Source organism: Nematolebias whitei, chromosome 11, assembly GCF_014905685.2.
Source record: "Nematolebias whitei isolate Nwh7 chromosome 11, NemWhi1, whole genome shotgun sequence".
In the NCBI taxonomy this organism is placed as follows: Eukaryota; Metazoa; Chordata; class Actinopteri; order Cyprinodontiformes; family Rivulidae; genus Nematolebias; species Nematolebias whitei.
In genome coordinates this window covers 13,242,839-13,268,387 of record NC_056508.1, presented here as the reverse complement: position 1 = coordinate 13,268,387, position 25,549 = coordinate 13,242,839, and the positions used below count along the sequence as shown (strand labels likewise).

General features: G+C 41.3%; 1 protein-coding gene across 1 annotated transcript in view; it reads right to left on the bottom strand.

The window, feature by feature from the left end:
• Positions 1–6,025: 6,025 nt before the first annotated feature.
• The window catches only part of magi3a (membrane associated guanylate kinase, WW and PDZ domain containing 3a), a gene marked incomplete in the record, with an annotated part of 248,896 nt that continues 229,372 nt past the window's right edge, over positions 6,026–25,549 (bottom strand). Inside the window, 7 exon segments of the mRNA XM_037684665.1 lie at positions 6,026–8,557; positions 9,548–9,686; positions 13,943–14,080; positions 14,171–14,246; positions 21,138–21,231; positions 21,308–21,493; positions 23,404–23,613. Of these exon segments, the coding sequence (XP_037540593.1) occupies positions 7,560–8,557; positions 9,548–9,686; positions 13,943–14,080; positions 14,171–14,246; positions 21,138–21,231; positions 21,308–21,493; positions 23,404–23,613 (1,841 nt within the window).

Below are 25,549 nucleotides of genomic sequence, written 5' to 3'. Positions count from 1 at the left end.
TAGTGCGCATGCCCACGACAATTTGTAGTTCTTTCCAATGTGAGGCGCAAAATTTGTGATGCTGCGCATGCGTAAAGACAGCATTGCCGTTAATAGTCGAACTGCTCTCTGGGAGTTGTAGTTTCAACGGAGGTGCCTGCGTGCAAAGTCGCACGCACACATTTCTGCTCAGCTGACGTAATGGCTGGTTTTATGACCCCCACGAGGGGGAGTGCTTCATCTTTACCAGCGGCTGAAAACATACGAGGCGGCGGTGTTTCAAACAAACCATCAACAAATGTCACGAGTAAAAACACGGACAGTGGGAGTGGGAGCAGCTGTCCGATAAGGTTTTGAATAGTTAAGATAATAAGATTAGAAGAAGTCCTTACAGTCAACCAGGCAAAACAAGCAAATTAATTAGCAAGTGCACCTCCTGAGGGGTTCCATATAATCGTCCCTTTGACATATAAATTATATAAGACATGTAAAGATAACATAGATAAAAAAAAAAAAAATTAAAGCTGTTGCCGTATGGATCATTGTAATTCAATTCAGTTTATTTATATAGCACCAAATCACAACAGTCATCTCGGGACACTGAACAGAAACATTCATGTATAAAAATAATAATTTAACATTATTTATCTGAGGAGCAGACTGCTTTGAATTTAACTCCATCACAGAACTCATCTTGAGCAAGCACGAAGGCAACAGTGGAAAGGAAAAACTCCCTCATGAGGAAGAAACCTTTAGCAGAACTAATCAGGAACAAGCAGTCATCTGCTTTGACCAGCTGGGTTTGAGAGGAACAAGAAGGAGGAACAGATACACAATGGCAGGTCAAGAATCACATATTAAGATAGAAATAGTATCAAACGAAAAATATTCAATTTTAGCAAATCAGTTAAGGAAATGAGGTCAATTTGTCCTCTAGTAGTGTAAGAGCAGCATAACAAGCCAACGCTAAGGATTTATCAAAAAGGAAAGTCTTAAGCCCAGTCTAAAAACTGGTCAATGTGTCAGCATTAAGTACAGAAACTGGAAGTTGGTTCCACAAGAGAGGAGCCTGATAACTGAAAGATCTTCCTACCATTCTGCTTTTGGAAACTCTAGGAACTGCAAGTAAGCCTGCAGTCTGAGCGTGAAGCGTTCTGTTAGGAAAATATGGAACAATCCGATCTTGAGTATAAGATGGAGCTAGGTTGTTGAGAGCTTTGTAGGTTACAAGTAAGATTTTGAATTCAATTCTGGGTTTGACAGGGAGCCAATGGAGATAAGCTAAAACTGGAGAGATATGATCTCTCCCACTAACTCCAGTTAAGACTCTGGCAACAACATTTTGGATCAACTAAAGACTTTTTAAAGAAGTATTTGGACACCCAGATAAAATTTTTGACACTGTGGATCATGACATCTTATGTCACAAGATCTCAGAAATTGTTTTTTCTGCTCACACCATTGGTTGGTTCTCTAACTATCTCTCAGACCGGAGGCAATGTGTTTTAGGTGTCCAACATTTTTCATTCAGGTCACCTGGACAGTTTCTTTTTTTTTTTTGTGCCGAAACGTTTCGCCTTCGGTCCGGAAGGATTCATCAGTCAAGGAAACGCACAACAAAATTGATTCTGCCCCCAACAGCTTACTCGAAAGTGGAACAAACCAGTCCTGCTTGTGATAAGATGGTCTCTTTGGTACGCCCCCTACTCCATTGCCAGCCCTCTTCCTTGTTGACAGTCTTGTCAAACTGGTTGAAAACAACAAAGTCCATGCTCAATAATCCAGCCCAATAAACCATCTTATCACAAGCAGAACTGGTTTGTTCCACTTTGGAGTAAGCTGTTGGGGGAAGAATCAGTTTTGTTGTGCATTTCCTTGACTGTTGAAGCCTTTCGGAACAAAGGCAAAACGTTTCGTCACAAAAAAAGAAACTGTCCAGATGACCTGACTGAAAAATGTTGGATTGTATACCTGGATTTTTGAGCATGGACTTTGGTGTTTTAGGTGTCTTAGGACCAACCCTCTTTACAATCTACATAGGTAATGTAGGTCAGAGCTTCCTTGATACATCCTTACATGTCTATGCTGATGACACAGTTGTTTATTGTCGAGCTAAAACAGTTGCTAAGGCTTCTTTTGCAATCCTCCTTTATCATCCAGACAGATTTGTTCCATCTCAAACTTGTTCTAAATGCAAACAAAACCAAAGAGATGTTTTCAAACTGGAAGTTGGTCCCAGCAGTTCTTCCTTCGATTTGATCTTCGAATGGTGTCCCTATTGAGTTTGTTGATTCCTACAAATACTTGGATATCTTGATCAATTCACATCTCTCTTTTAAGCTTCACGTGGAAAACCTAGTAAAGAAACTGAAAGTTAAACTGGGTTTCTTTTTCAGAAACAGATCCTGTCTAACTCTGAACGCTAGGAAACGCCTTGTATCTGTGACTTTGCTTCCCTCCATTGATTACGGTGACATTATTTACATGAACGCTCCTACAAGAACCCTGCAGATGTTGGATGCTGTCTATCACGGTGCACTAAGATTCATAACTGGCTGTTACTACCGTACCCACCACTGCACCCTGTATTCACTGGTTAACTGGACATCATTAACTTCACGCAGACTCTCCCACTTGTACATTTTCATCTTTAAATCTTTTCTTGGTTTGCTGCCTTCATACATCTCCTCCTACATGTCTCTGCATGAGTGCAGCTACAGCGTGCGCTCTCAGGACATTATTACCTGCAGTGTTCCCTCAGTGAGGACTGAACTTGGCAAAAGGGCCTTCTCCTACTCCGCTCCTGTTTCCTGGAATATCTTACAAAAAGATCTCAAGCTCTCGACCTTGACCAGTGGCTTCAAACATCTGCTGAGTTCTTGGCAAAAATGAGTGCAGACATGTTCCTGTTTTTAGTTTTTCATGTCAGAGTTATGCCAAGTTGAAAAGACCCTTAACTTCCAGTTTAGAAAAGAAACCGTAAAGTGCCAGTTCTGACATGCAAAGTTCATCTTCTGTAACCCAGTTAAACTTTGAATGATGTTTCTACTGGGAGGTAAACTATAGCGCTCCAAAGACAGCAGGATTTTCTTATTGTTACCCAAAATTCCAATTTGACTGTTGTCAATTTTGTCTTTGTTATGGGACATACTACTACCAAAAGTCACTATAATATTTCTGAGCCATGTGTCTTTTCATTTATAAGTTATTTCACAGCTGAGCAACAAGATACTTGTTGAACCACATTAAATATTTAAAAAACTTCAAAATTCCACAAAATGAACCAAAACAACATTTAACGTAAAGCAAACATTAAAATAAAAAAAAAAAACTCCTCAGCTCAACAACAAAACATTAAAAGCACAACTCACTACTTACTGCAAAATAGAATATAAAACTAGTTAAATAGGAACAAAAACATTAAAATGGCAACAAAAAATTGACATTGAGTATTCGCTCCCCTTGAACTTTTCAACCTTTTGCCACATTTCAGGCTTCAAACATAAAGATATAAAATTTTAATTTTTTTGTGAAGAATCAACAACAAGTGGGACACAATCGTGAAGTGGAATGAAATTTATTGGATGTGTCAAACTTTTTTAACAAATAAAAAACTGAAAAGTGGGGCGTGCAATATTATTCGGCCCCCTTGCATTAATACTTTGTAGCGCCGCCTTTTGCTGCAGTTCCAGCTGCAAGTCTCTTGGGGTTCGTCTCTATCAGTTCTGCACATGGAGAGACTGAAATTCTGCCCATTCTTCCTGCAAAACAGCTCGAGCTCAGTGAGGTTGGATGGAGAGCGTTTGTGAACAGCAGTCTTCAGCTCTTTACACAGATTCTCGATTGGATTCAGGTCTGGACTTTGACTTGGCCATTCCAACACCTGGATACGTTTATTTGTGAACCATTCCATTGTATATCTGACTTTATGTTTTGGATCATTGTCTTGTTGGAAGATAAATCTCCGTCCCAGTCTCAGGTCTCTTGCAGACTCAAACAGGTTTTCTTCCAGAATGGTCCTGTACTTGGCCCCATCCATCTTCCCATCAATTCTGACCATCTTCCCTGTCCCTGCTGATGAAAAGCAGGCCCAAACCATGATGCTGCCACCACCATGTTTAACAGCGGGGACGGTGTGTTCAGGGTGATGAGCTGTGTTGCTTTTACGCCAAACATATCGTTTTGCATTGTGGCCAAACAGCTGAATTTTGGTTTCATCTGACCAGAGCACCTTCTTCTACATGTTTGGTGTCTCCCAGGTGCTTGTGACAAACTTTAAACAAGACTTTTTATGGATATCTTTGAGAAATGACTTTCTTCTTGCCACTCTTCCATAAAGGCCAGATTTGTGCAGTGTACGACTGATTGTTGTCCTATAGACAGACTCTCTCACCTCAGCTGTAGATCTCTGCAGTTCATCCAGAGTGATCATGGGCCTCTTGGCTGCATCTCTGATCAGTCTTCTCAATGTTCGAGATGAAAGTTTAGAGGGACGTCCGGATCTTGGTAGATTTGCAGTGGTCTGATACTCCTTCCATTTCAATATGATTGCTTGCACAGTGCTCCTTGGGATGTTTAAAGATTGGGAAATCTTTTTGCATCCAAATCCAGCTTTAACCTTGTCCACAACAGTATCTCGGACCTGCCTGGTGTGTTCCTTGGTCTTCATGATGCTCTCTGTTCATCTACAATTTGTTAAAAAAGTTTGACACATCCAATAAATTTCATTCCACTTCACGATTGTGTCCCACTTGTTGATTCTTCACAAAAAAATTAAAATTTTATATCTTTATGTTTGAAGCCTGAAATGTGGCAAAAGGTTGAAAAATTCAAGGGGGCCGAATACTTTCGCAAGCCACTGTATTTAATAAATTTTAGTTTTTGTGTTTTTCTCTAAATATGCTAACGTTTGATATTTTTTGCTTTCTGAAATGTCTTTGACAAGTATGGAATTATTATATTATATTACATATATATTATGTAATACAGTATGCTGCCAAACATGACTATTTTACATATATAAATAAAAGACAGCAGCCATTTTCATTCAGTAAACCTTTATTTATCAGTGCATGAACAATTTGACATGTGATCAAATTATTTATTTTCACCCATTTTATATCATTTCTTTTCAGTTCCTTTAAAAAAATAATGAAAGAATATACAGAGGATTTTTTTTCTGCATGAAGGCATTTTTTTTTACAAGTGCTGTACAATTTTATAAACATTTACATCTACTGTGATGTCAAAACTATGACTTCTGTTTTAAATATATTGGAGCGATACAAGGCCACGATATCAGACATGGTGAAGGTATGAACAGTAAATAATACCATTACATCAACAATAACTTGGACAATACATTATTTAGTGGTCACACAGACCAAAAAACAGATGTTGAAGCAGGCGTGTGTGGATGAGGTCGGGTTAAAGCTATGATTTGTTGGAGCAGTGTTCGAAGCACTAGATGGCTCTGCAGTCCACAGTAGAAACCTTGAAACGCTACATTTGTCTTCATAAAACCTTTGGATTCCCAAAGAAGCAGTGTCGCTGTCTGGACATTTTGCATTGAAGCTTGTGCAACTTGTACAGAACCATCAATGAATGATGTTCAGACGTTTTACAGATAGTAATTAACCCATAATACCAACACTGTGAGTCATGTACTACACCAAATAATGATTAGTCCAATGTTGGTCCATGTGAACAAAAAGTTTAGCTGCTTCACTTCCAGGGTTTTACATTTCAGGGCAGAATCAAAATGTTCTGTTTTTTTTATTTATTTTTTATCTAAGTTGTAAAATTACTCAAATTTAACCTAAACACACAAAAGATTCCCTCATGTTATTACTTATTAAACAAAAATGAAGCTAAAATGGAAAAGCTGTCAGTGAAACATGAAGGTAATGCTTTCCTTCTTAATTCTACAAGACCTCTGTAATGAGGTCTTTTGAAGAGAGGAGGCCAAAATGGAGAAAATATTTCATCAGAATGCACAGCATCGTGTATGAGAAAAGTAAACAATCAGCTCAAACGCTTCAGACCAACTGTCAAGCATGGTGGTGGAGGGCTAATGATGTGGGCATGTATTGCAGACAGAAGACCTGGGCTCTGTCCAGTCAATGAGTCAAACTCCTCTGCAGGCTGAAGTGGTTGTTGTTGAGTCAGATATGAGGACGTTTGGCTGACAGCTGAAGCTTGGACCAGACAGGGTCAGGAAACTGAACAGTGGTCCCAACAGTGGTACAACAGAATAGCTGAAAAAATAATGTGATAATGCTGTGCAGAAACAAATGTCTGTAAACCTCAATGAAACGAAGCAACACTTAAAAAAAAACTGAGACAAAATTCCTCCACAACCCTGTAAGAAACCAATAAAGTCCAACAAAAAACATTACCGAGGGTGGTTGTTGTAGTTCTACAAGCTACTGAATCATGAGGCAGACTTAGTATTCCACAGTTTTTTCCATTTGGGCTTCATTTTTGTTGATAAAAACGTCATGGTGAAATCTGTTGTGTTTATACACATGAAGTTAGATTTAAATAATGTTAGAACCTGGTAAAGACCAGATCCTTTCTCTGTCCTGACACGTAAAACCCCCAAACAAAAAAATGGATGGACTTGATTTTTTCTCACGACTGTAATTTAAGCTTTTCTTAGTGGGAATCTTTTAATATTAACACTTTTCAACATGCTCCGTCTCCTTCACACATCAACAGTGACTCCTCACAGCGTGGACATCTCTACAGACGGCCTTTTTTTTTAAACTTCTATTTCTATGAAAAATACACAAAGTCTTATTGTCACAACACAGGTAATAAACATTAGATCTATAAGCACAAGTATCTGGTCTGCTCATTGATGCATATAAAGCTCCAGGGTGGTCCTTCCACCAGCATTTGAGTCATGACTTAAAATGTTTGAATGCAGTCACACTAGTCACAGTTCTTGTCGGGTTCTCTTAAAAAAAAAAAACCACACACTTAGAAGACACTGATTTTCTCTCGAGTTCACTTTACGAGAAACTCAAAAATTCTCCTTTACATTTGGTCCATTTGTGACCATAACAGTGACTAAATTTTGCTGGGTATAAAAGTTGGGAGAGTGCAGACGTTTGCTTGTAATCCTTCAAAGTGAGAGATAAAAACAAGGTTCCTTCATGTGGTTGGGATCAAGAGGACGAGCACTTCATTCAATCTTCTACAAACTGCTTCACAGTGAGTGCTGTCTGGAACAGCGTCTTCATAACCGGAGTATCTGATTGGCACGAAATACAAACAAACAAAAAAAAAAAACTACCAACCAAACGAAAAAACAAAACAACCAAAAACCACTCTGGATCCTTCTGGTGCACACAAATCCATGGAAGGAACAAACACTCATGTCAGATCAGCAGCTTAATGCAACATGTCCGAGGCAAACTGGGTGAAAAAACACACAAACAAAACAGTCAATGAGACGGTATCGTGCTGGTCACAGCGCGTTCTGCTGTTTAACAAAAAGGAAACAACAATCCTTCCACACTTCCATATCCATACTTGAGAGGCTCAGTTTATCTTCATGCAGTCCCGTCGAGGTTTCAAATATCAGCATATGCTGTGTCCATGTGAGACTGGATCTTGGTAGAGGTGGGAACTTTCCAGGGGCCGGGGGTGATGGGAGACTTCTTGCTGGTGCTGGTCCCGTTGCAGTTGGGGTCCTGAATGCTGCTACTGGAACCTCTGGAATCCTTTCTGCTCACATCCTCAGCTGTCCCCCGGTGCCTGTCCCCTCTGTATTCTCTGTCCGCCCTGTCTCTTCCACTCCTCTGGCTCATCGTGCTGGTATCAGCATCCGACCCCATCCTCTCCCTGTTGGACTTTGGCGCTGCCGCCTCTTTCTCAGTCCTCTTTCCTTTCCTGGGACGCTCCCCAGACCCCCAGCTTTTGTCTCCACTCTCTGTGGCACCTCTCTCCTGCCAGTGAGTTGCATCCTCCCCCTTATGCTTCCTGTCCTTCCTTTCCAAAGTGGAAACATTGGGCTGTTGGCCAGCTGGGCGCCTGGGGCTCTGAGGCTCTTCCAGGTTCCCAGGATGCATTGCAGGATCACGCTCCTTCTTGGAACTTTTTCTTGGACTAGAGGAGCGGGGGTCTCTCTGTCCTTGGGTTTTTCTCTCCATGATCACGTCCTCCTGGGATCCACTGTGGCCTCGCTCTGTTTTTCGGTAGCTCAGGGACCGCTCCACCTGATCATTCCAGCCTTCAGCAACTCTTCTGGGACTGCTGGACTTGGAGTTGCTCCTGGCAGCTTGTCTGACGTGTTTGCTGGGGCTGCTGGTACGTTTCTGGTTGTGGTGGAGAAGCTGCTGTTCTTTTGATCTGTTGGCCTGCCTACTGTGCTCCTGTCCATCATCAGGTGACCCAGACGCCCTGAGGTCCTCTTCAGAGAGCTCATAAGAGGCAGAAGTTTTGGGAGAAGATGGAGACCCTTCTGAGGTAGAGAAAAAGATGGAGGACGGAGAAGCTGGAGACAACTGGTCATCAGATGCAGAGAGTCTGGAAAAGCTTGCTGTCGAAATAACTGCTTTGTCTTTTGAACCTGAGAAACAAACAGCAGAGTCAGAAACATAATCTAATTTACTGCAAAAACACAACAAGAGTCAGGGCTCATTAAAAATGTCATGCAACAGTAGCATCATGTGCAGGCACTTTGCAAGAACTCTTTGCAATAAGCATCAAAACGCTTGAGAGATATGCATCAGTTGAAAGGGTACTAGAACTGACGTTTCAATTTTGCCCTGAGCTGATAAGAGCTACGCAGCTGCGGTTCAGAGCAGATATACGCAACAGGAAACCGAGAGGGGGATGAGTGATGGACTTCGTAAAGCTGGAATGAGGTTTTGGATTTCTTAGAGCAACAACTCAGAAATTAATTCTCATTTATGGATTTTTTAATTTAAAAGTTGATGCCAGTGAATATACACAAATCTGATTTAGCACATTTTCTCCAGTTCTACTTTCACATCAAAGATGAAGCCTAAGGTCAGTAACAACAAGTTTCTGTCTTTTTCTCCTCTGAGTGTTCCTGAAGGTCTACTTGTTCTTCTAGAACTCACTGCTTTAAAATCAACCCTCCAGAGATGAGACTGATTATGAGACTGTGTTTAGAGTTATACAAAAATAAATCAAGCTGAGATTACCCCACAAAAAAGAACAAACAGCACCTAAAACTTTGAATAGAGGTCAAAGGCAAAAAGTAGGAGGAGTCTAAGATTTACCAAGGTAAAGAGACAGACCGAGAAAAAGCAGTGAGGCCTTTATTGAAGCTCTGGTTTCATGTAGAAGCACAGGGTGGAAGAAGAGTTCAGACCTATAGGAGGAAGAGCATAAAGAGGTAGAAACAGACAGCCGTGCAGAAAAAAACAGAGAAAGCAAAAGAGATAAACAGCATGAGAGGTCGAGAGTATGAATGAAGGTCAAAGAAAGAAGCTTGCAACACATGCACAAGAATCAAGAAGCGCCCAGCAGTCATACGTGTGTGATTAATGTGCTATGTGTAAATGCAGACAGGTTTTCAGCTGAGACTCACTGTGATCCGGGACCAGGCCCTGGCCCGCTCGGAGCAGCAGGTGGACCTTGTTGCCTCCCGCTTGGATCAGCTCAATCGCTCGAGTGTGTGTGATGCCCTGCGTTGCCTCACCGTTGATCTCCACGATCTGATCTCCAACCTGCAATTCAGTTTTATGGTGTCAGTTCACACAAGTCCAGTGTACCAGGACTGAACTGACTGAAGAGAGACATGCTGCTCAGCACAGGGATAAACACCTCAGCTTAAACCAACTTTGATTTATAAAATCTGAAAGTTGACACTGTGTTAACATTATACTCAACAAACTGCTGATATGATAACTTTCTCCAAAACCTGAACAAATACAGTGACGTGACTGAAAAGTGCTAACAACATGAACACAGCGCAGGTGGAGAGAGCAGCTGCCTCGATGTCATCTGAGGATCTTCAACCAATCTATAAACCACAACGTTATACCAACTTTAAAAGCAGTGTGGTCATTTGAATGTTTTATTGAAAACACTGTGACAAACTAAACAAACAGAAGTGTAGAGGCTTAATGTTTGTCCATATATTCTGTTACACCAGGAGTTTAGAGCAAAAGTTATTTTACATGTGTAAAAATGCTATAAAAGAGGCTGGTTAGCCATAAAGACTGATGTCATGGCTGATAAGGTACCAACAAGTATTTAGTAACCATTTAACAGAACATTTATTCAAAATGGTCAAACTATCCCTTTAGGGCCCTTTCTCATTTGATGATGACCCCGGTATACTTTCTATGACCTACTAGAGTCTGGCGTATTGTGACAAATTTGGAAACCCCTGTGATGATGCTATTAGTCTCAAATAAAGTTTTGTTTTCCCAGTGATGAAACTAAAAATGGACAAAGCAATTATTACTGTCTATTAACCAAGTTGAAGCTCAAATGTCTGTTTTTTTGGACACTGCCTGATAATGCTTTTGGAGCCAGAGCCTGTGCACTGAGAATGAGGGGCTCTAGCCCTGATAGTAATCATTGTCATCACATTGTAAAATGACTTTTTAAAGCCTCCAATAACTAACTCAAGCAAAACATTTGTAGAAATGCACGTTTGAACATTCAGCAGCAGGGTATGGGTAATTAGTCCTAACAATCAAACTTTGAAACGCATTTTTATTTCTTTGTTAGGAAACCATCCCATTGGATTACATGCTGCAGAAAGAAAAGCTTTGCAGAAAGAAAAGCTTTGCAGAGAGTGGTGAAGGCTGCACAGAAGTCTGTTGGAGTCAGCCTCCTCACCATCACAGACATCTACACCTCCAGATGCAGGAAGAGGGCCACCTGCATCATGAAGGACCCCACTCATCCAGCACGCACACTTTTTGCCCCGCTCCCCTCAAGCAGGAAGTTAAGGAGCATTAAGTGTAGAACCACTCGACTGAGGAACAGCTTCTACCCTGAAGCTGTTAGACTCATGAATCTCTAATCAGAAAAAAAATCACTGAAATGCCACTTTAATCGGTGATGTGACTTTATCTGTGCTGCTGATTATCCATGCTGCTGATCTCTTGCCTTTAAGCTGCTATATTCATATCCATCTCCTTACAACCGACTCATGTTCAGGCTGCTGTTTAATACACCGTATTATTTTACATTATTGTTGTTTAGCGTATCTTAGATCTTTGTATACGGTTTCTTTTTTAGACTTTATATTTTTGCTATTTTTGGGTGTAACTGGGATCTTGAGTACACAATTTCGTTCCACCTCGTGTACCACATGTGATGTGAATGACAATAAAGTCACCTTGAACCTTGAATGTAGGGGTTGGACTTAAACGTATACTGCAGCCAGCCACCGGGGGACACTTGTCCTTCGTAGTTTCAACACATATACTGTGTACAGTCCTGTCTCTAGTTGTCTGTAATTTTATCTGTCAGTGTTTCTTCCTGTGAGTTTCATTGTTCCTCCTGCTCTCTTAGTGTGCTCTGCACTCCTGCCCTGGCATGACTATCAGACCATGTGAGGATGTAGCTACACACCACGCCTCCATCACAACAGGTATCACATGTTGTTTCCATGAGCTTGTCACAATCATGATCATAGTCCAGCATAGTCAGTCACGCTTCAAACTCTTGATAACCAAGTCAGCGCAGTGTGTGTAGGTCCCACATCATAGACGTGCTGCCACCTCACACCCCTTTGCTTCACCCCGGACCCCGATAAGCTGCTATCGCATTGATAACCCATCATAACCTCTATACAGAAGTTCTGTGCATACCCTTCATGCTCTATTATATTTAATGCTCAGCCCAGCACGTTCTTAATGTTTAATGTCTGAGACTCTGCAAAGTCCATACATGGGTCAAGGTCTGCAAAGGTGGCCTAAAGACAACCACCAGCTGTCGAGGATGTTAGTGACAGCCTGCTTTATACCGAGCTCAATTAAGACCAAAGTGTTTGTTTATTTGAGGAAAAAATGTTTAAATTAAAGAAATAAAAGTTTAAACTAAATGCCAGGTTTTGATACTTTATAAAACATTTATTTAAAAAAGAAGTTGAGAATAGTTTTAAATTCGATTACTTGTTAAAATATTATTTCTACGTTATTTATATTTTCATATTGTTACATGTTGTATACATGTTTCATATTCTATATGCATTTTTCTTTATCTCAGTTTCAGATGTTTAAGTCATTTTTTTGTTTTGTAGTGAGTCACGTGGGTACGTGTCACTAGTTGTATGACAAATATATGTGGTATATATTTATGCATACTATATTCACGAGTTCTTCATTTTTCTGACTGTGTAATGCCGTGCATTGAATTTAACAGAAATGCGAACGAGAGACGTTATTATCTTTGACCCATCAAATGAATGGAGTCATTTATTTTCAGAATCAAAGTTTAACATCAAACATTTACATTAATTTGGCAAAATATGAAAATAATAACAGACAAGTTTCACAAATAATGAACTTCAAATCACTCGGCGGTGATTTGAGGACTTTGCTTCAGATATTTCTAAAAATATCTGTATAGATTTATGAGAGAGAGGTGAGTTTAAGAGGAAATTGAGATTTATCTTACAGAGAAATATGTGAGGGAATTAATATCTGTTGACCAGAAAATTGCACGCTCCCATCAGGTATCTCAGCTTGTCCCAGGTACACTTTAGTCGAAGAAGAAACCGTTACCTTGTTGACGATAGATCACCTCAGTAAGAATCCTTCAGACTGATATCAGCGTCTCCGTTGAGAACAGCTAAAATCCTTGGAGAGTCGTGCGTGGTTAGTTCAAAACAGAATTATAATCCCAAAACGTCTCTGGATTCTCGGCAACTCTGACTCTTCATTGTCAGCAGCTCTCAGACTCTTTCAGATCTTCTCAGACTCCAACTCCAAAACTCTCCATAACTCTAACTCTGGAATCTCTTGGAACCGACTGCACTCCATGGAATCTACTGCACTCCATGGAATCTACTGCACTCTGCCAGAACCGGGAAGTTGTCACATTTTAAATGAGTTTACTTCAGAGTTTACTTCAGAGCTTTCTGATTCGTGGATGGACCAGAAAGAGGAGTGGTTTTGTGACGTAAGATGTTATCTAAGCCAAGGTCAGAGAATGAGATTGTTTTAACAACTGACAGAGAGATTATTGCAGGAGAGCAGACTTCGTGGAGTCAACTCTTGGTAATCTTCTGAAAAAGTTTAAACATGACATCTTTCTCGGTAAACATTTTAGTTGACCGAAAACCAACCTTTCACATACTTACGAGCTTAGCTCATTTCAGACAGAAAATCAAGAAATGCATATTAACCTGATTTCTCCTTTGAATGGGGAATAAAATCATTACTTACTGTTTATGTAAAATAAAAATGAGTAGTTCTTTTCAACCTGTAAGCATTGAGTGAAACTAACACAATTTGATTATCAAAACATTTGTAAGACAGTAATGATTATAGGGGATTGTCTTTTCTGCTTGATTAATTCAAGAAAGAAAGTCATCAGATGGCTCAGACTTATTCAGATCAATGAAAATAACAGTCTCTGTCCATCTGGTAGATTTGAGGTCATCAGGGTCAGATGAGGGTCAGATCATCAGGTCATCTGGTTCACTACAGTTTCATTGTATTTTTTTTCACTTGTAAAAACAGCTGGTTCAAGAAATAAAAGACAGCTGTTCATGTTTGTATCTATTTGGTCTTCTACACTGAAATGACTTGGCAGGTGTAGATGGTACACCGCTGGTGTTTTGGACATGCTCTCTTTGTTCACGTTTTATTCTTTTTGCCTAGAAATTGAGCACGTGAAGTGAAGTTGTTGTGGAGTGTTGATTGTCTTAGATCTTTTCCATCAGATTGATGTGTAAAAATGTGTACAGTAGGATCCAGACCTGGTTCATTTACAGTTCAGATAAGTAAAGGAGACTTACGTGTATCCTGCCATCGTTAAGAGCTGGCCCGTCCTCGGCCAGGCGCAGGATGTACAGACCCATGTTGTACTCTTTCCCTCCTCTCAGGCTGAAGCCGAAGCCCCGCTGGCTGCGCTCCAGTTCCACCACAAAGCAGCCCTGATGTTCCCAGACAAAAAGCGACGAGTTATTTTGAGAGAAACATTTGGGTATTTACTGCAAACACGAAGTTTTGAAGTTTGGCTTCACCTGTTTGGGGCCTGATGTGATGAAGGTTCCTCTCTCACTCGGCTGGAGTGAGTTCTTCACCTCAGAGTCACCGTTTCTAACACAGAAATAACCCAAAACACGTTACAATGTGGTACAGCACAGAGACGTAACCAGCATTTGTTGAAAGAATGCTTTCAGCCCACTGCGAGCTTTAGAGTAAGATCGTGTTATGTTGAGAAATACTTTGGTCAAATCCGAATAATGACGTGTGTGAGCTCACCTTTAGTTTGTGCTGTGAAGGACTCTCAGCTACTACCACATCATTTTAATTTCTAACCATTTTAATTTTTCTATATCTGTCAAACTGACAGCTAGAGATTTTTGTGATAATGTATGGCAGCCAGTTGACTTTAGATTAACTAAAAATAATCTGTTTTAGAAGAACACTCAGTACTTACTGAAAGCTTAATTAAAATGTGCAGAGTGGCTAACGAGATATTTTAGACAGAAAAACAAAACCATAAGCACACACGCACACACACACACACTTACACACACACACACTTTTTTAATGAAGTTGAATAGCCCTGCTCTTCACCATCTCAGTACCCCTGTGTGTGTGTGTGTGTGCATTTTTATTTCAGGCTATATTGTAGGGACCAATTTAAAAAAAAATCATGCATTGTGAGAACAAACTGCTCTTTTTGGGGACCAAAGCCAGGTCCCCAAAAAGAGAAGTCTCGTTGGGGGGTTAGGTTCAGGACTAAGGTGTGAATTGTGGATGGATTAGGGTTAGGCATGTACTAGTAATGGTTAGGTTTAAGGTAAGGATCAGGGATATAGAAAATGAATGGAAGTCAATGCAAAGTCCCCAAAAAAGTGCATTTACAAGAACACACACACACTCGGGGGCAAAAAACCTAATCATCTCAGAGATTCTTTATTGCCGTTCGCATCTCATGTGGTGAATGTGGTGGAACAAAATTATGTACAAAGGGTCCCAGTTGCATCCAACAATAAAATGTAAAAGAAAAACAGTAATAAGATCTAAGATTGATCCAAGACTATGAACTAAGAAAAAACATCAACTAAAAATATACTAAGCACTAATAGCATAAAAACATTGAACATCAGCACAAACATGAACATGAGTCTGTGTGAGCAGATGAGCACGCATGAACACATCAACATTGAAACAGATCAGCAGCAACATGAAACAGATCAGCAGCAACATGAAACAAATCAGCAGCAACATGATGTGATGTTTCACAGTGATTATTCTGGTTAGAGATTCATGAGTCTAACAGCCTCAGGGTAGAAGCTGTTCCTCAGTCTAGTGGTTCTACACTTAATGCTCCTCAACCTCCTTCCTGAGGGGAGTGGGGCCAAAAGTGTGTGGCCTGGGTGAGTGGGGTCCTTCATGATGCAGGTAGCCCTCTTCCTGCATTTGGAGGTATAGATGTCTGTGATGGTGGGGAGGCTGACTCTGACAGTCTTCTGTGCAGCCTTCACCACTCTCTGCAAAGCTTTTCTTTCTGCAGCTGTGCAGCCTCCATGCCACATGTTGATGCTGGAGCACAGGATGCTCTCCACTGCACACCTGTAGAAGGAGGTGAGGACTGAGCTTCCCAGACCAGCTCATCTCAGCTGCCTGAGGAAGTAGAGTCTCTGATGAGCTTTCTTGATCAGGCTGGTGGTGTTGCTGCTCCAGATGAGGTTGTCATTCAGGTGTACACCCAAGTACTTGTAGCTGGAGACCACTTCCACTGCAGATCCTCCTATGTTCAGGGTGGGTAGGTGTGTTTGCTCTGTCTGAAATCTATGATCATCTCCTTCATCTTCTTCACACTGATGTGAAGGTTGTTCTTCCTCCACCAGCTCTCCAGGTGTTCCACCTCCTGCCTGTAGCTGGACTCATCATTGTTTGTATCATCTGAAAACTTTACAATATGACATCCTGGATCTGCCTTCACAATAATGACTGTAATAAATAAAAACCCCATTTAAAAAAAGCTGGAACATTGTGTGAAATATAAATTAAAAACATAATTAAATCTTATGAGTCTATATTGTATTTAAAATGGAACCCAGTAAACATATACATTCTTCTAATCTAAAATATTGTATCCTTTATGTGTGTGCAAAAAATAGATCATTTTGATTTTGATGGCAGCAACACATCTCCAAAAACTATCAGGCTGTAAAATTGTGAGGTACGAATAAGAAACATCTGGAGGAGCATTTTTAAACTAATTATGTTTTTTGTCAACAGGTCAGTAAAACAACTGGTATAAAAAGAACATTTTAGAGAGGCTGGCTCTGTCAGAAGTAAAAACGGGCAGAGGTTCACCAGGCACATGCAGGGTAAAGCTCTATCAGGCAAAGAGGAAGCCGTGTGTGAACACCATCCAGAAACTGCTGTCTGCTCTGGTCCAAAGCTCGTTTCAAAAGGACTGAGGCCAAGTGGAAAACTGTTCTGTGATCAGATGAATCTAAACTTTAAATTCATTTTGGAAACTACATACACAAGTTTACCTTTCTGTGGTGGGAAATAATGATGTAGTGAGAGGAGAAGACAATAAAATAACAACAGCCTCCCTCTGCTGGTTTCATCACTGAACCCGCACAGAGAAAAGGAACCCCTCCAAGCTGTGTTGTCTCTACACGTCTGTGACAGATAACAGCGGCACGCTTTAACGCTTCGCAGAGCTCATTACGGCGCCTTAGTGGGAACATATCTGAGCTGACACACCATCTACAGAGTTGAGAAATTCTTTGCAGCTCCACTGTGGAGAAGACTTCACTCGCTCCGTGCTGCCGAGTCGACAGCTGCAGCTCATGACTGCAGGTGCATCTTAAAACATTACATCATTCTGAAAACATTCATTCTTGTTGTCAAGTTGTTTCAGAAAGTGAAACTTATATTTTACATAGAGTCATTACTCACAGAGTGAAATATTTAGAGCCTTTATTTCCTGTAATTTTGATTATTATGGATTAAAAATAATGAAAAAACAAAACTCAGTGTCTCAGATGGTTAGAATCTTCCACGGACAGCTTCTGGTACCATTGTCAGTGTGGGCAGGAGCCGAGTCCTGCTGGAAAATAAAACCAGCATGTCCATAAAGCTCGTCAGCAGCAGGAAGCATGAAGTCTCTAAAATGTCCTGCTGCGTGGACTGTGGACCTCAGAAAACACAGTGGACCAGCACCAGCAGAGGACATGGACCCAAACCATCACTGACTGTGGAAACTTCACTCAGGACTTCAACATGGATTCTGGACCTCGCCACTCTCCCCCCAGACTCTGGGACCTTGATTTATAAATGACGTGAACATTTATCTGAAGAGAGGACATTGGACACTGAGAGACAGTCCAGTTCTTTGTCTCCTCAGCAGGTAAGACACTTCTGATGTCTCTGGTTCAGGAGTGGCTGGACTGGAGGAATGTTACATTTGTAGCTCATGAAGGAGTTAATCAGCTGATCAGGCTGTGACACCAGGAGTTTAAAATATTGAACCTCTTCATAATATTCTCATTCTCTGAGATATTGAATTTTAGTTTTTCATTATCTGTAAGCCATAATCATCAAAATTACAAGAAATAAATGCTTGAAAACATTTGACTCTATGTAACTGATCTATGTGAGTTTCACTTTCTCAAGTGACTGACAAAGAAAATTGAACATTTCACAATATTCTCATTTTTGAGGCGCCTGTGAGTCTGGGCTGACCGAGGCATGTGCTTGTGATTAAACGAAGAGGAGTAAACGTGCTGCGGAGGAGCGAGCAGACAGCTAAAATAAGAAGGAGGAACACGTGGAAAGGCTGCGCAGTAGAACAGGAGAAGGTCGGAAATGATGATGGTGGAATGTGGCGGATTAAAGGTCCGACACAGGTAATCTTGTTTGAAAGAAAGATCAAAGAAAGCAAAGACACTTCTTTAATCCTCCATCTTTTCCTTTGATTCTCTGTCTGAAGAATGACCATCAGGGGGACTTTCTGTCTTTTTGGATAACAAGACCACAAGCGATGGTAATGGGCCACATGGCAGCACAGAACCAGAGGTGCTTTTTGATGTTTGGGGCTAATTTACGTTTTCAAGCAGCAGAACCTGCACAGGACCTGTCTCCTGAGGAGGACTCAGTGTCTGAGTTGTTTTGTAAGTTAACAGTGGTATGCTCCAGTTTGGCCAGAATAAAGTGAAAGGTGATGGGATTTCAAGGCCCGTCTTTTTTCCCCCCCATTTAAATCTGATGCAAAATCTTTAAAAAACATCTTAAATGTTTCATGTTGGAAAGATTACTTTTCCTTACAACATTTTTCAGTCAGGTCATCTGGACAGTTTCTTCTTTTGTGCTGAAACGTTTCACCTTCCATCCAGAAGGCTTCATCAGTCAAGGAAACACACAACAAAACTGATTCTTCACCCAACAGCTTAATCCAAAGTGGAACAAACCAGTTCTGCTTGTGATAAGATGGTCTCTTTGATACGCCCCCTCCTCCATTGCCGGCCCTCTTCCTTGTTGACAGTCATGTCAAACTGGTTGAAAACAACAAAGTCCATGCGCAATAATCCAGGTACACAATCCAACATTTTTCAGTCAGGTCATCTGGACAGTTTCTTTTTTGTGCTGAAACGTTTCGCCTTCGAAGCTTACCTCCTAGATCCTTCCGGATCGAAGGTGAAACGTTTCAGCGCAAAAAAAAAAAGAAACTGTCCAGATGACCTGACTGAAAAATGTTGGATTGTACACCTGGATTATTGAGCATGGACTTTGTTATTACTTTTCCGTCTTTTGTTTATACCAAATTTAAAAGAACCAAAAAAGGAGTAGAGATAGAGCAAACATTTGGAAACATCTGGAAGATAACCTGAATGCACTTTTTTAACTCATTAACACTGGTTTGGCTCCAGTTTGAGGGACTTTCATTTGCTCTTTTTACAAACCATTGAGCCATCGTGTTAAAAGGTAAATGGACTGTACTTATATATCATCTTTCTATCTGATCAAGACACTCAAAGCTCTTTACACTACAATCTGTGCCTCATTTACTCATTCACACAGCATTCTACTAGATCTCTACAAAGTTGATTGAACTAAACATTCTAAAGAGATTAATCAGAGCTTCATCACATTCAAACACTGATGGGACACACATCGGAGGCATTGAGGGGTTCAGTGTCTTGCCCAGGGACACTTTGGCTGGTGGAACCAAACCCCCAACCCTTCCATTGGAGGAAGACTGCTCTAACCACTCAGCCACAGCCGCCCATTGTGCTAAAGGTATGGGACTTTGAGTCCCTATTCAGACCTGGTATTAACATCTGTCTTGGGTGAGTCCAGCTCTGACTGAGAGCGTTCACATCTGGTAGATAAAGCTGTACCGCAAAACATTTAAGTGAGCGGCTGTCATCTACCCGCTCTGTATGCAGATACAGACACAAACACATCCTACAGCGAGCTGGCAGCTGAGTGGGACTTCAGTTCCTCCTGCTGAAGTTTGGTCAAACCTACACAACATTCTAATCTACACTGACGACACAGAGCTCAGAGTCAGAGCGGGAGATTTGAACATATTAAAATCCACGGCAGTGGAACACGGTGCTGACAATGGTGAGGTGTTTCATGCAGCTGCACGGTAAATGCTCCAGTATACTCGCGCGTCCTGTCAGCCGCGTGGAAACTGTGCACTCTGTCCGCAGAGGGTTGAGACTTCATACTCGAGCGTCCACTTGAGTGGCTGCTGTAAGCTCCACAGACAAGGGGTGTTTACCTTCGGGACAAATTGAGTTCACCGATTTGTCATTTGCTGACACGCCTACTGGATTGATTGACAGGTTGCAAAAAAAAAAAAAAAAAAAAAAAACCGAGAGCTGGCAGCTCTAGCCCCAGTGGTGCTCTGTGTTTATACGTTGTTAATAAAAAAGTTCTCAAAAATAAAAAATAAAAAACGGAGTGCTGGCCCTGCAGCCCACACATCAGATCAGCCCACCAGGAAATCTCCAGACCCTCCCGCAGCCACGCTGGACCTGATTTTAATTCACTCGTGACAAATTCCTTAATTTCTCACAATTTCAGTCATGGCATCAACGAAGGAGGAAGAGATCGCTTGTCTCTTGGCAAAAAAACTAAAGAAAAGGCCATTAAACCAGACCAGGGATGAAGAAGGGGAATTTAATACATTGGTGTCACATACAAAACAGTCCGTCACCAGACAGTTTATTGTGCGACACCGAGGACAAGTATGCGGTCGTAAAAATTAAGCTTTGCACGGACATGCCCTGCGGGCGTCCGCTTCGAGTCTAATCCGGTATGCGCGGACCTCCGTGGACTCACGTACGCCCGACTATACTGGAGGCTTTAGTGTAACATCAGAGGTGCTGCTCAGACCATTGTCCTGTGACTGACTCAGCCCATTAGAGCTTAAAGTGACCACACTGGCTCCAATGAGATAAAAAAAAAAAAGGTTCCAGACTACCTCTGAAGGTGGTTCAGGTGAAAAGGTTGAAAAGTTGTGGAGTTCTTTCAAATTAAATCTCACAAACATGTGCTCCAGATAGATCTGCACCTATTGTTTGGTGTTTGTAGTTTGAGTCTGAAGTTTGTTATTGTTTGTTCTGAAGATGGTGTCTATTTTGGGATGGGATTATTGAGCATGGACTTTATTGGTTTTGAACCAGTTTGACATGACTGTCGAGGGGTGTGCCAAAGACACCATCTTAGCACCAACATAACTGGTTCGTTCCACTTTGGAGTAAGCTGTTTGGGAGGAAGAATCAGTTTTGTGTTGTGCGTTTCCTTGACTGACGAAGCCTTCTGGATGGAAGGTGAAACGTTTCAGCAAAAAACAAAGAAAAAAGAAAGTGTCCAGATGACCTGACTGAAAATTGTTGGATTGTATACCTGGATTATTGAGCATGGACTTTTTTGGAACAAAAAATATTATTTGTCCACATGCAATGACTCAAAGTTAAACTGATCTTTTGTCAGCTCACTGCGTACCTGTCCTGGTAATTGGGAGGCTGCTGGCCCACAGCTCTGTGCTGGGCTGACGGGCTGTGCTTGACTGAGTTTGTTCCAGATGGAGGAGCGCCATCTGGAAGCACACAACTGGAGTGTCAACAGTTCTGCTCTCCTTACAGCTTGATAGAAATGAGGTTCGTCCAACTCACCGTCTTCAGGTACGACCGTCAGAGTGACCGTATTCCCTGCATCCTTGATGAGCTGAACGATGTCGTTGTGTGACAGCTCCATGATGGACTGACCGTTGACTGCAGAAATGCGGTCGCCCACTTTCATCTGACCGATCCGGTCTGTAGGACTGCCTTCAATTATTCGACCAATTTTGTGAGGTATTACTGAAACAAACAAACAAAAAAGCACATTAAACATATTTATACAGCACTGATTCAGGAACATCTACATCTTTCTTCACTCTTTCTTGACTCGCTCATGTGCAAGGCGGACACTTTTTCCTCCTCCTCCTGCTCTCCTGTCCTCCTCCTGCTTTATATTGCTCTCTGTCAGTGTATTGGAGCTCCTATTTTACACTTTTTCCAAAACTAAAACTACTATCATGGCTCTGGTCAGCTGGACTTTCAACGCAATCGCTAAAATGTTTTCAACAAAGCGACAGGGTCCTGGAGAACCCTCATGTCCCGCTGAGACGCACGCGGCAGGAAACGTCAAGGATCCCTGGGGAGTTTGGGAGCTGATGTGTCTGTCTGTATTGTCTCAGGAGGATGCCAAAGCCGTTTATATAATTGAAACATGATAGCAGGGTTTCTACTTTTTGGCATCGGCGGATTCCCATGTTGCAGAAGTTTCTGCCATGGAAAAACCGCCGAGTCTGTGTGAAGGTTTGGTTTGTGCTTCGAGCACTCAAAATCAGCTGATTTATGAGCTAAACCGTAAGATGGAAGTAATTTGTGAGAATCACAGGCCACCTGCAGCTCTGAGACTCGCCAGCATGTTGGAGACGACCTTGGAGGGGGCGCATAAGCACGGACCAGTGGAATGCCCACAAATCTGGGCATTTTGGATCGAAAATACCAGCAGGACTCAAGGCTGGTGAGAAAAAAAACAGTCTGCCTGAAAAAAATCAACAATTGTGGCTTATCTGAAACCGACTCCCCCGTTTGGTCTCGAAGCAGGCCGACTTATCAAATTTCTCCTGGAATATGTGTAAACTAAGGAACTATGGTACTATCTGGAAGTGCTTCATGGACAAATCTCACCATCTTGCCATCAGATGAATATGTAATGTGTCTATAAATGTGCTGCTGGTAGAGTTTTTTGATGTTTTAAATCGTATCCTGATAGGACAAGGTGTGAAGAGATCTTTTATGTAACACTACTATCCTATCGTCATGGCCTTTTCCCATTTTTGATGTAAAAATATTCTGAAAAAGAATAAGGGGCCATGCTTTCAAGGAGCAGCAGCAACGTGCACTCCGCCCATCTTTTGGACGATTGTACAAACATAATCTCACTCTATTTCAGTACAATGATAATAAAGCTTATTCTGACATTCTGATTCTGATCTTTACACCCCTTTTAAACAATGAGAAATATAGAAGAAAGATGTATCGATGTGTAGAAATTATTGTGCGTTTTGCTGAGTGTACATAAAGTTCTGGTCAGAAGTTTACATCCACTGATGATGATGTATGATGATCATGATGTCATGATCATGAACGTGACTCATTTATTAATAACTTCAGGTCTACACTTCAAGCCCAAAACAATAAATCACATAGATCTGAATTTACAAAAAAAGGACAAAGAAAGAAAAAACAAACAAACAAACAAGGAAACACGTTATTAGATAATAAAAGATTATGTTTTTTAATGGTACATGAAAAAATGTATAGTATATACCCCATGGGGGGGCAGCAGGAAAAATGTGAGTTCAGTTTGTGTCATGTCAGTGGTCTCTGTTTGAACCTTCCCCTCCGAACATTTCCTGCTTCCAGAACTGCTCCTGTGTTATTGTAATATCTGAGCCCATCCAAAGTACTTCATTAGATCCAAATCCCTCAAATCACAGATGATGCTTCCCCCTCAGGAGAATTACTGAAAACATCATTTTCAGTTGTGTTAATATTAGACAGCCTCGTCAGAGAGTGGCAGGCTAATCAGGTTTTTAATCACAAGTTCGGCACATTCAGCGCCATTCATGGCCCTCCAGGCCAGAGAGGAGAAACTTTCATTTCTTACCAGGAAGTGTACAGACTGACCACAGGAAGTGGAATGTTTTCATGCTAACCTCCAGGCGGGGGCTTGTTCTTTGACGTGAGGATGACAAACCCGAAGCCCTCGTGGTCTTTGCGCTGCAGGGTGACGTTGAAGCTCTCCGCCCGAGAGGTGTGAGCAGGCGGCGCGGTGTTCGGCGCCTCGAGGCGAGGCGTCTTGGGAGAGCTGTTGACCAGAGCTGATGCTACCTGCTGCTGGCTGCTGTCCTCCTCCTCCCCATCATCTGACAACGACATGCAGCACCAGGACACACGTCAGGGTCACACTGAACCAGGTTCTAAAGAGTTTGTGCTTCTTTGTTGATTTGGACGACACTCCTCTGAATACACAGTAATTAAAAGCATTGTTTGAAAAAATCTTTATGGCCTGCTGTGTTGCATGCCGACGTTTTAAATAAAGAGCTGCTGTAATTTGTTATCACTTAAAGCATGTTTAGAGGATGACTCTCAGCTACTACCACACCAAATGTTAGCTCAATATCTGAAAAAATGACTGAGTTTTACCCATTGATGCGTTGATAGCACTAATTATCTGTGGGGGGCATCTTGAAATAGGATCAACTTCAAAAGTTAACCAATTGTCGAGTTACATCCAATGATTCGTTTCTGGGAGTTTCACCAATACCTGAACACTGGTTCATGGGATATTTTGCTAACAGACAGACACTGTGGACCAACAGTTAATGACAAAGTTTTACAAAAAGACTTCAAACAATCTATTAGCTTTTGGAATATATGTTAAAAATGACTCTCAGCTTTCACCACATACAATTTTTACTCAGTGTCTGCAAAACTGACCCATTCATTGTCATTTTTATGTTTGCTAAAGTCATCTGGCTGTGGCGGCCATCTGGATTTATATTCACTCCAAAAGACAATCATCTGTGGAAGAACATCTAATGATGACTTTAAGAAAGCTTCATCCAAATCCATCCTGTGGTTCATGAGATATTTTGCTAACAGACACATGAACATACACGGACACACAAATGTTCCAAAACGTTCCCAGTTTTTGTTCATGGGGCTGTTCTGTGAATAAGCCCCCAAAACTGCAGCTTTAGCAGAGCAAATATTCTATTTGTCTGACTGACACTAAACATGAATGCATTTTAAAGCAAGTTATTCTGACATTTTACCCATATCTGCTCTTATTGTTTTATTGTTTTGCAGAGCTGGTCTTTAATGGGACTGCTCCAGGGAAACTCTTTCTATTCCTGCGCTGTAAAAAGCATGAACCCTTCAAGAGTGATGCCTCATTTCTGCAGTTAAGTGTGGAGCGTCTGTGAGGCTGCAGCAGGAGAGACGAGCTCAACACTTTCACTGCTGCTCAACAAACAGAATCCTCCTCCTCACATTAAAACAACTTCATTCTCTAAGTGGAGAGAAAAATCAGCTTTTCCACATTTTCTTGTTAGAAAAATATCCACTTTGTATACAGTCAGTTTTTATCTTGTGTGTTTCTATTGAGATCCATTTTTCTTCTGTACGTTTGATATTTTAAGGATTCAAGGTTCTTTATTTGTCATATTTTTGGCGTTTGTGCAATTTTTACTTTAGAAATATTTAGCTTTTTCGGCGGGCAGCACGGTGGCGCAGTTGGTGGAGCTGCTGCCTCTCAGCGAGCAGGTTACCCTGGTTCAAATCCCAGCCGGGGACCTTTCTGGGTGGAGTTTGCATGTTCTCTCCGTGCATGCGTGGGTTTTCTCTGGGTACTCCAGTTTTCTCACACAGAGCAAAAACATGCATGTTGGTCTGACTGGTAACTCTAAATTGGTTTGTCTCATTTGTATCTGTGTGTCCCTGTGATGGACTGGAGAACTGTCCAGTGTGTCCCTGCCTCTCGCACAGTGACAGCTGGACACGCATGGGCACCAGTGACCCCCGCGACCCCAAAAGGAAGAAGCGGGTAAAGATAATAGATGAATAGTCTTTTCGGCCATGTTTTTCTCCTTGAAGATGAATGCAGCTCTCGTCACATCTTTTGAGCTGTTTACAGCTTTTTACTGCTCCTTTCAGCTTTTCTGCTAATTTAAACTATTTTATGCTTTTCACCTACTTTTTATGCTCAAAAAAGTTCAAGACAAAAAAACAACTGGACTTTATTTGACTTATTATTTGACTTATTGGACTTTATTTATTTATTTATTTATTCAATTCAAT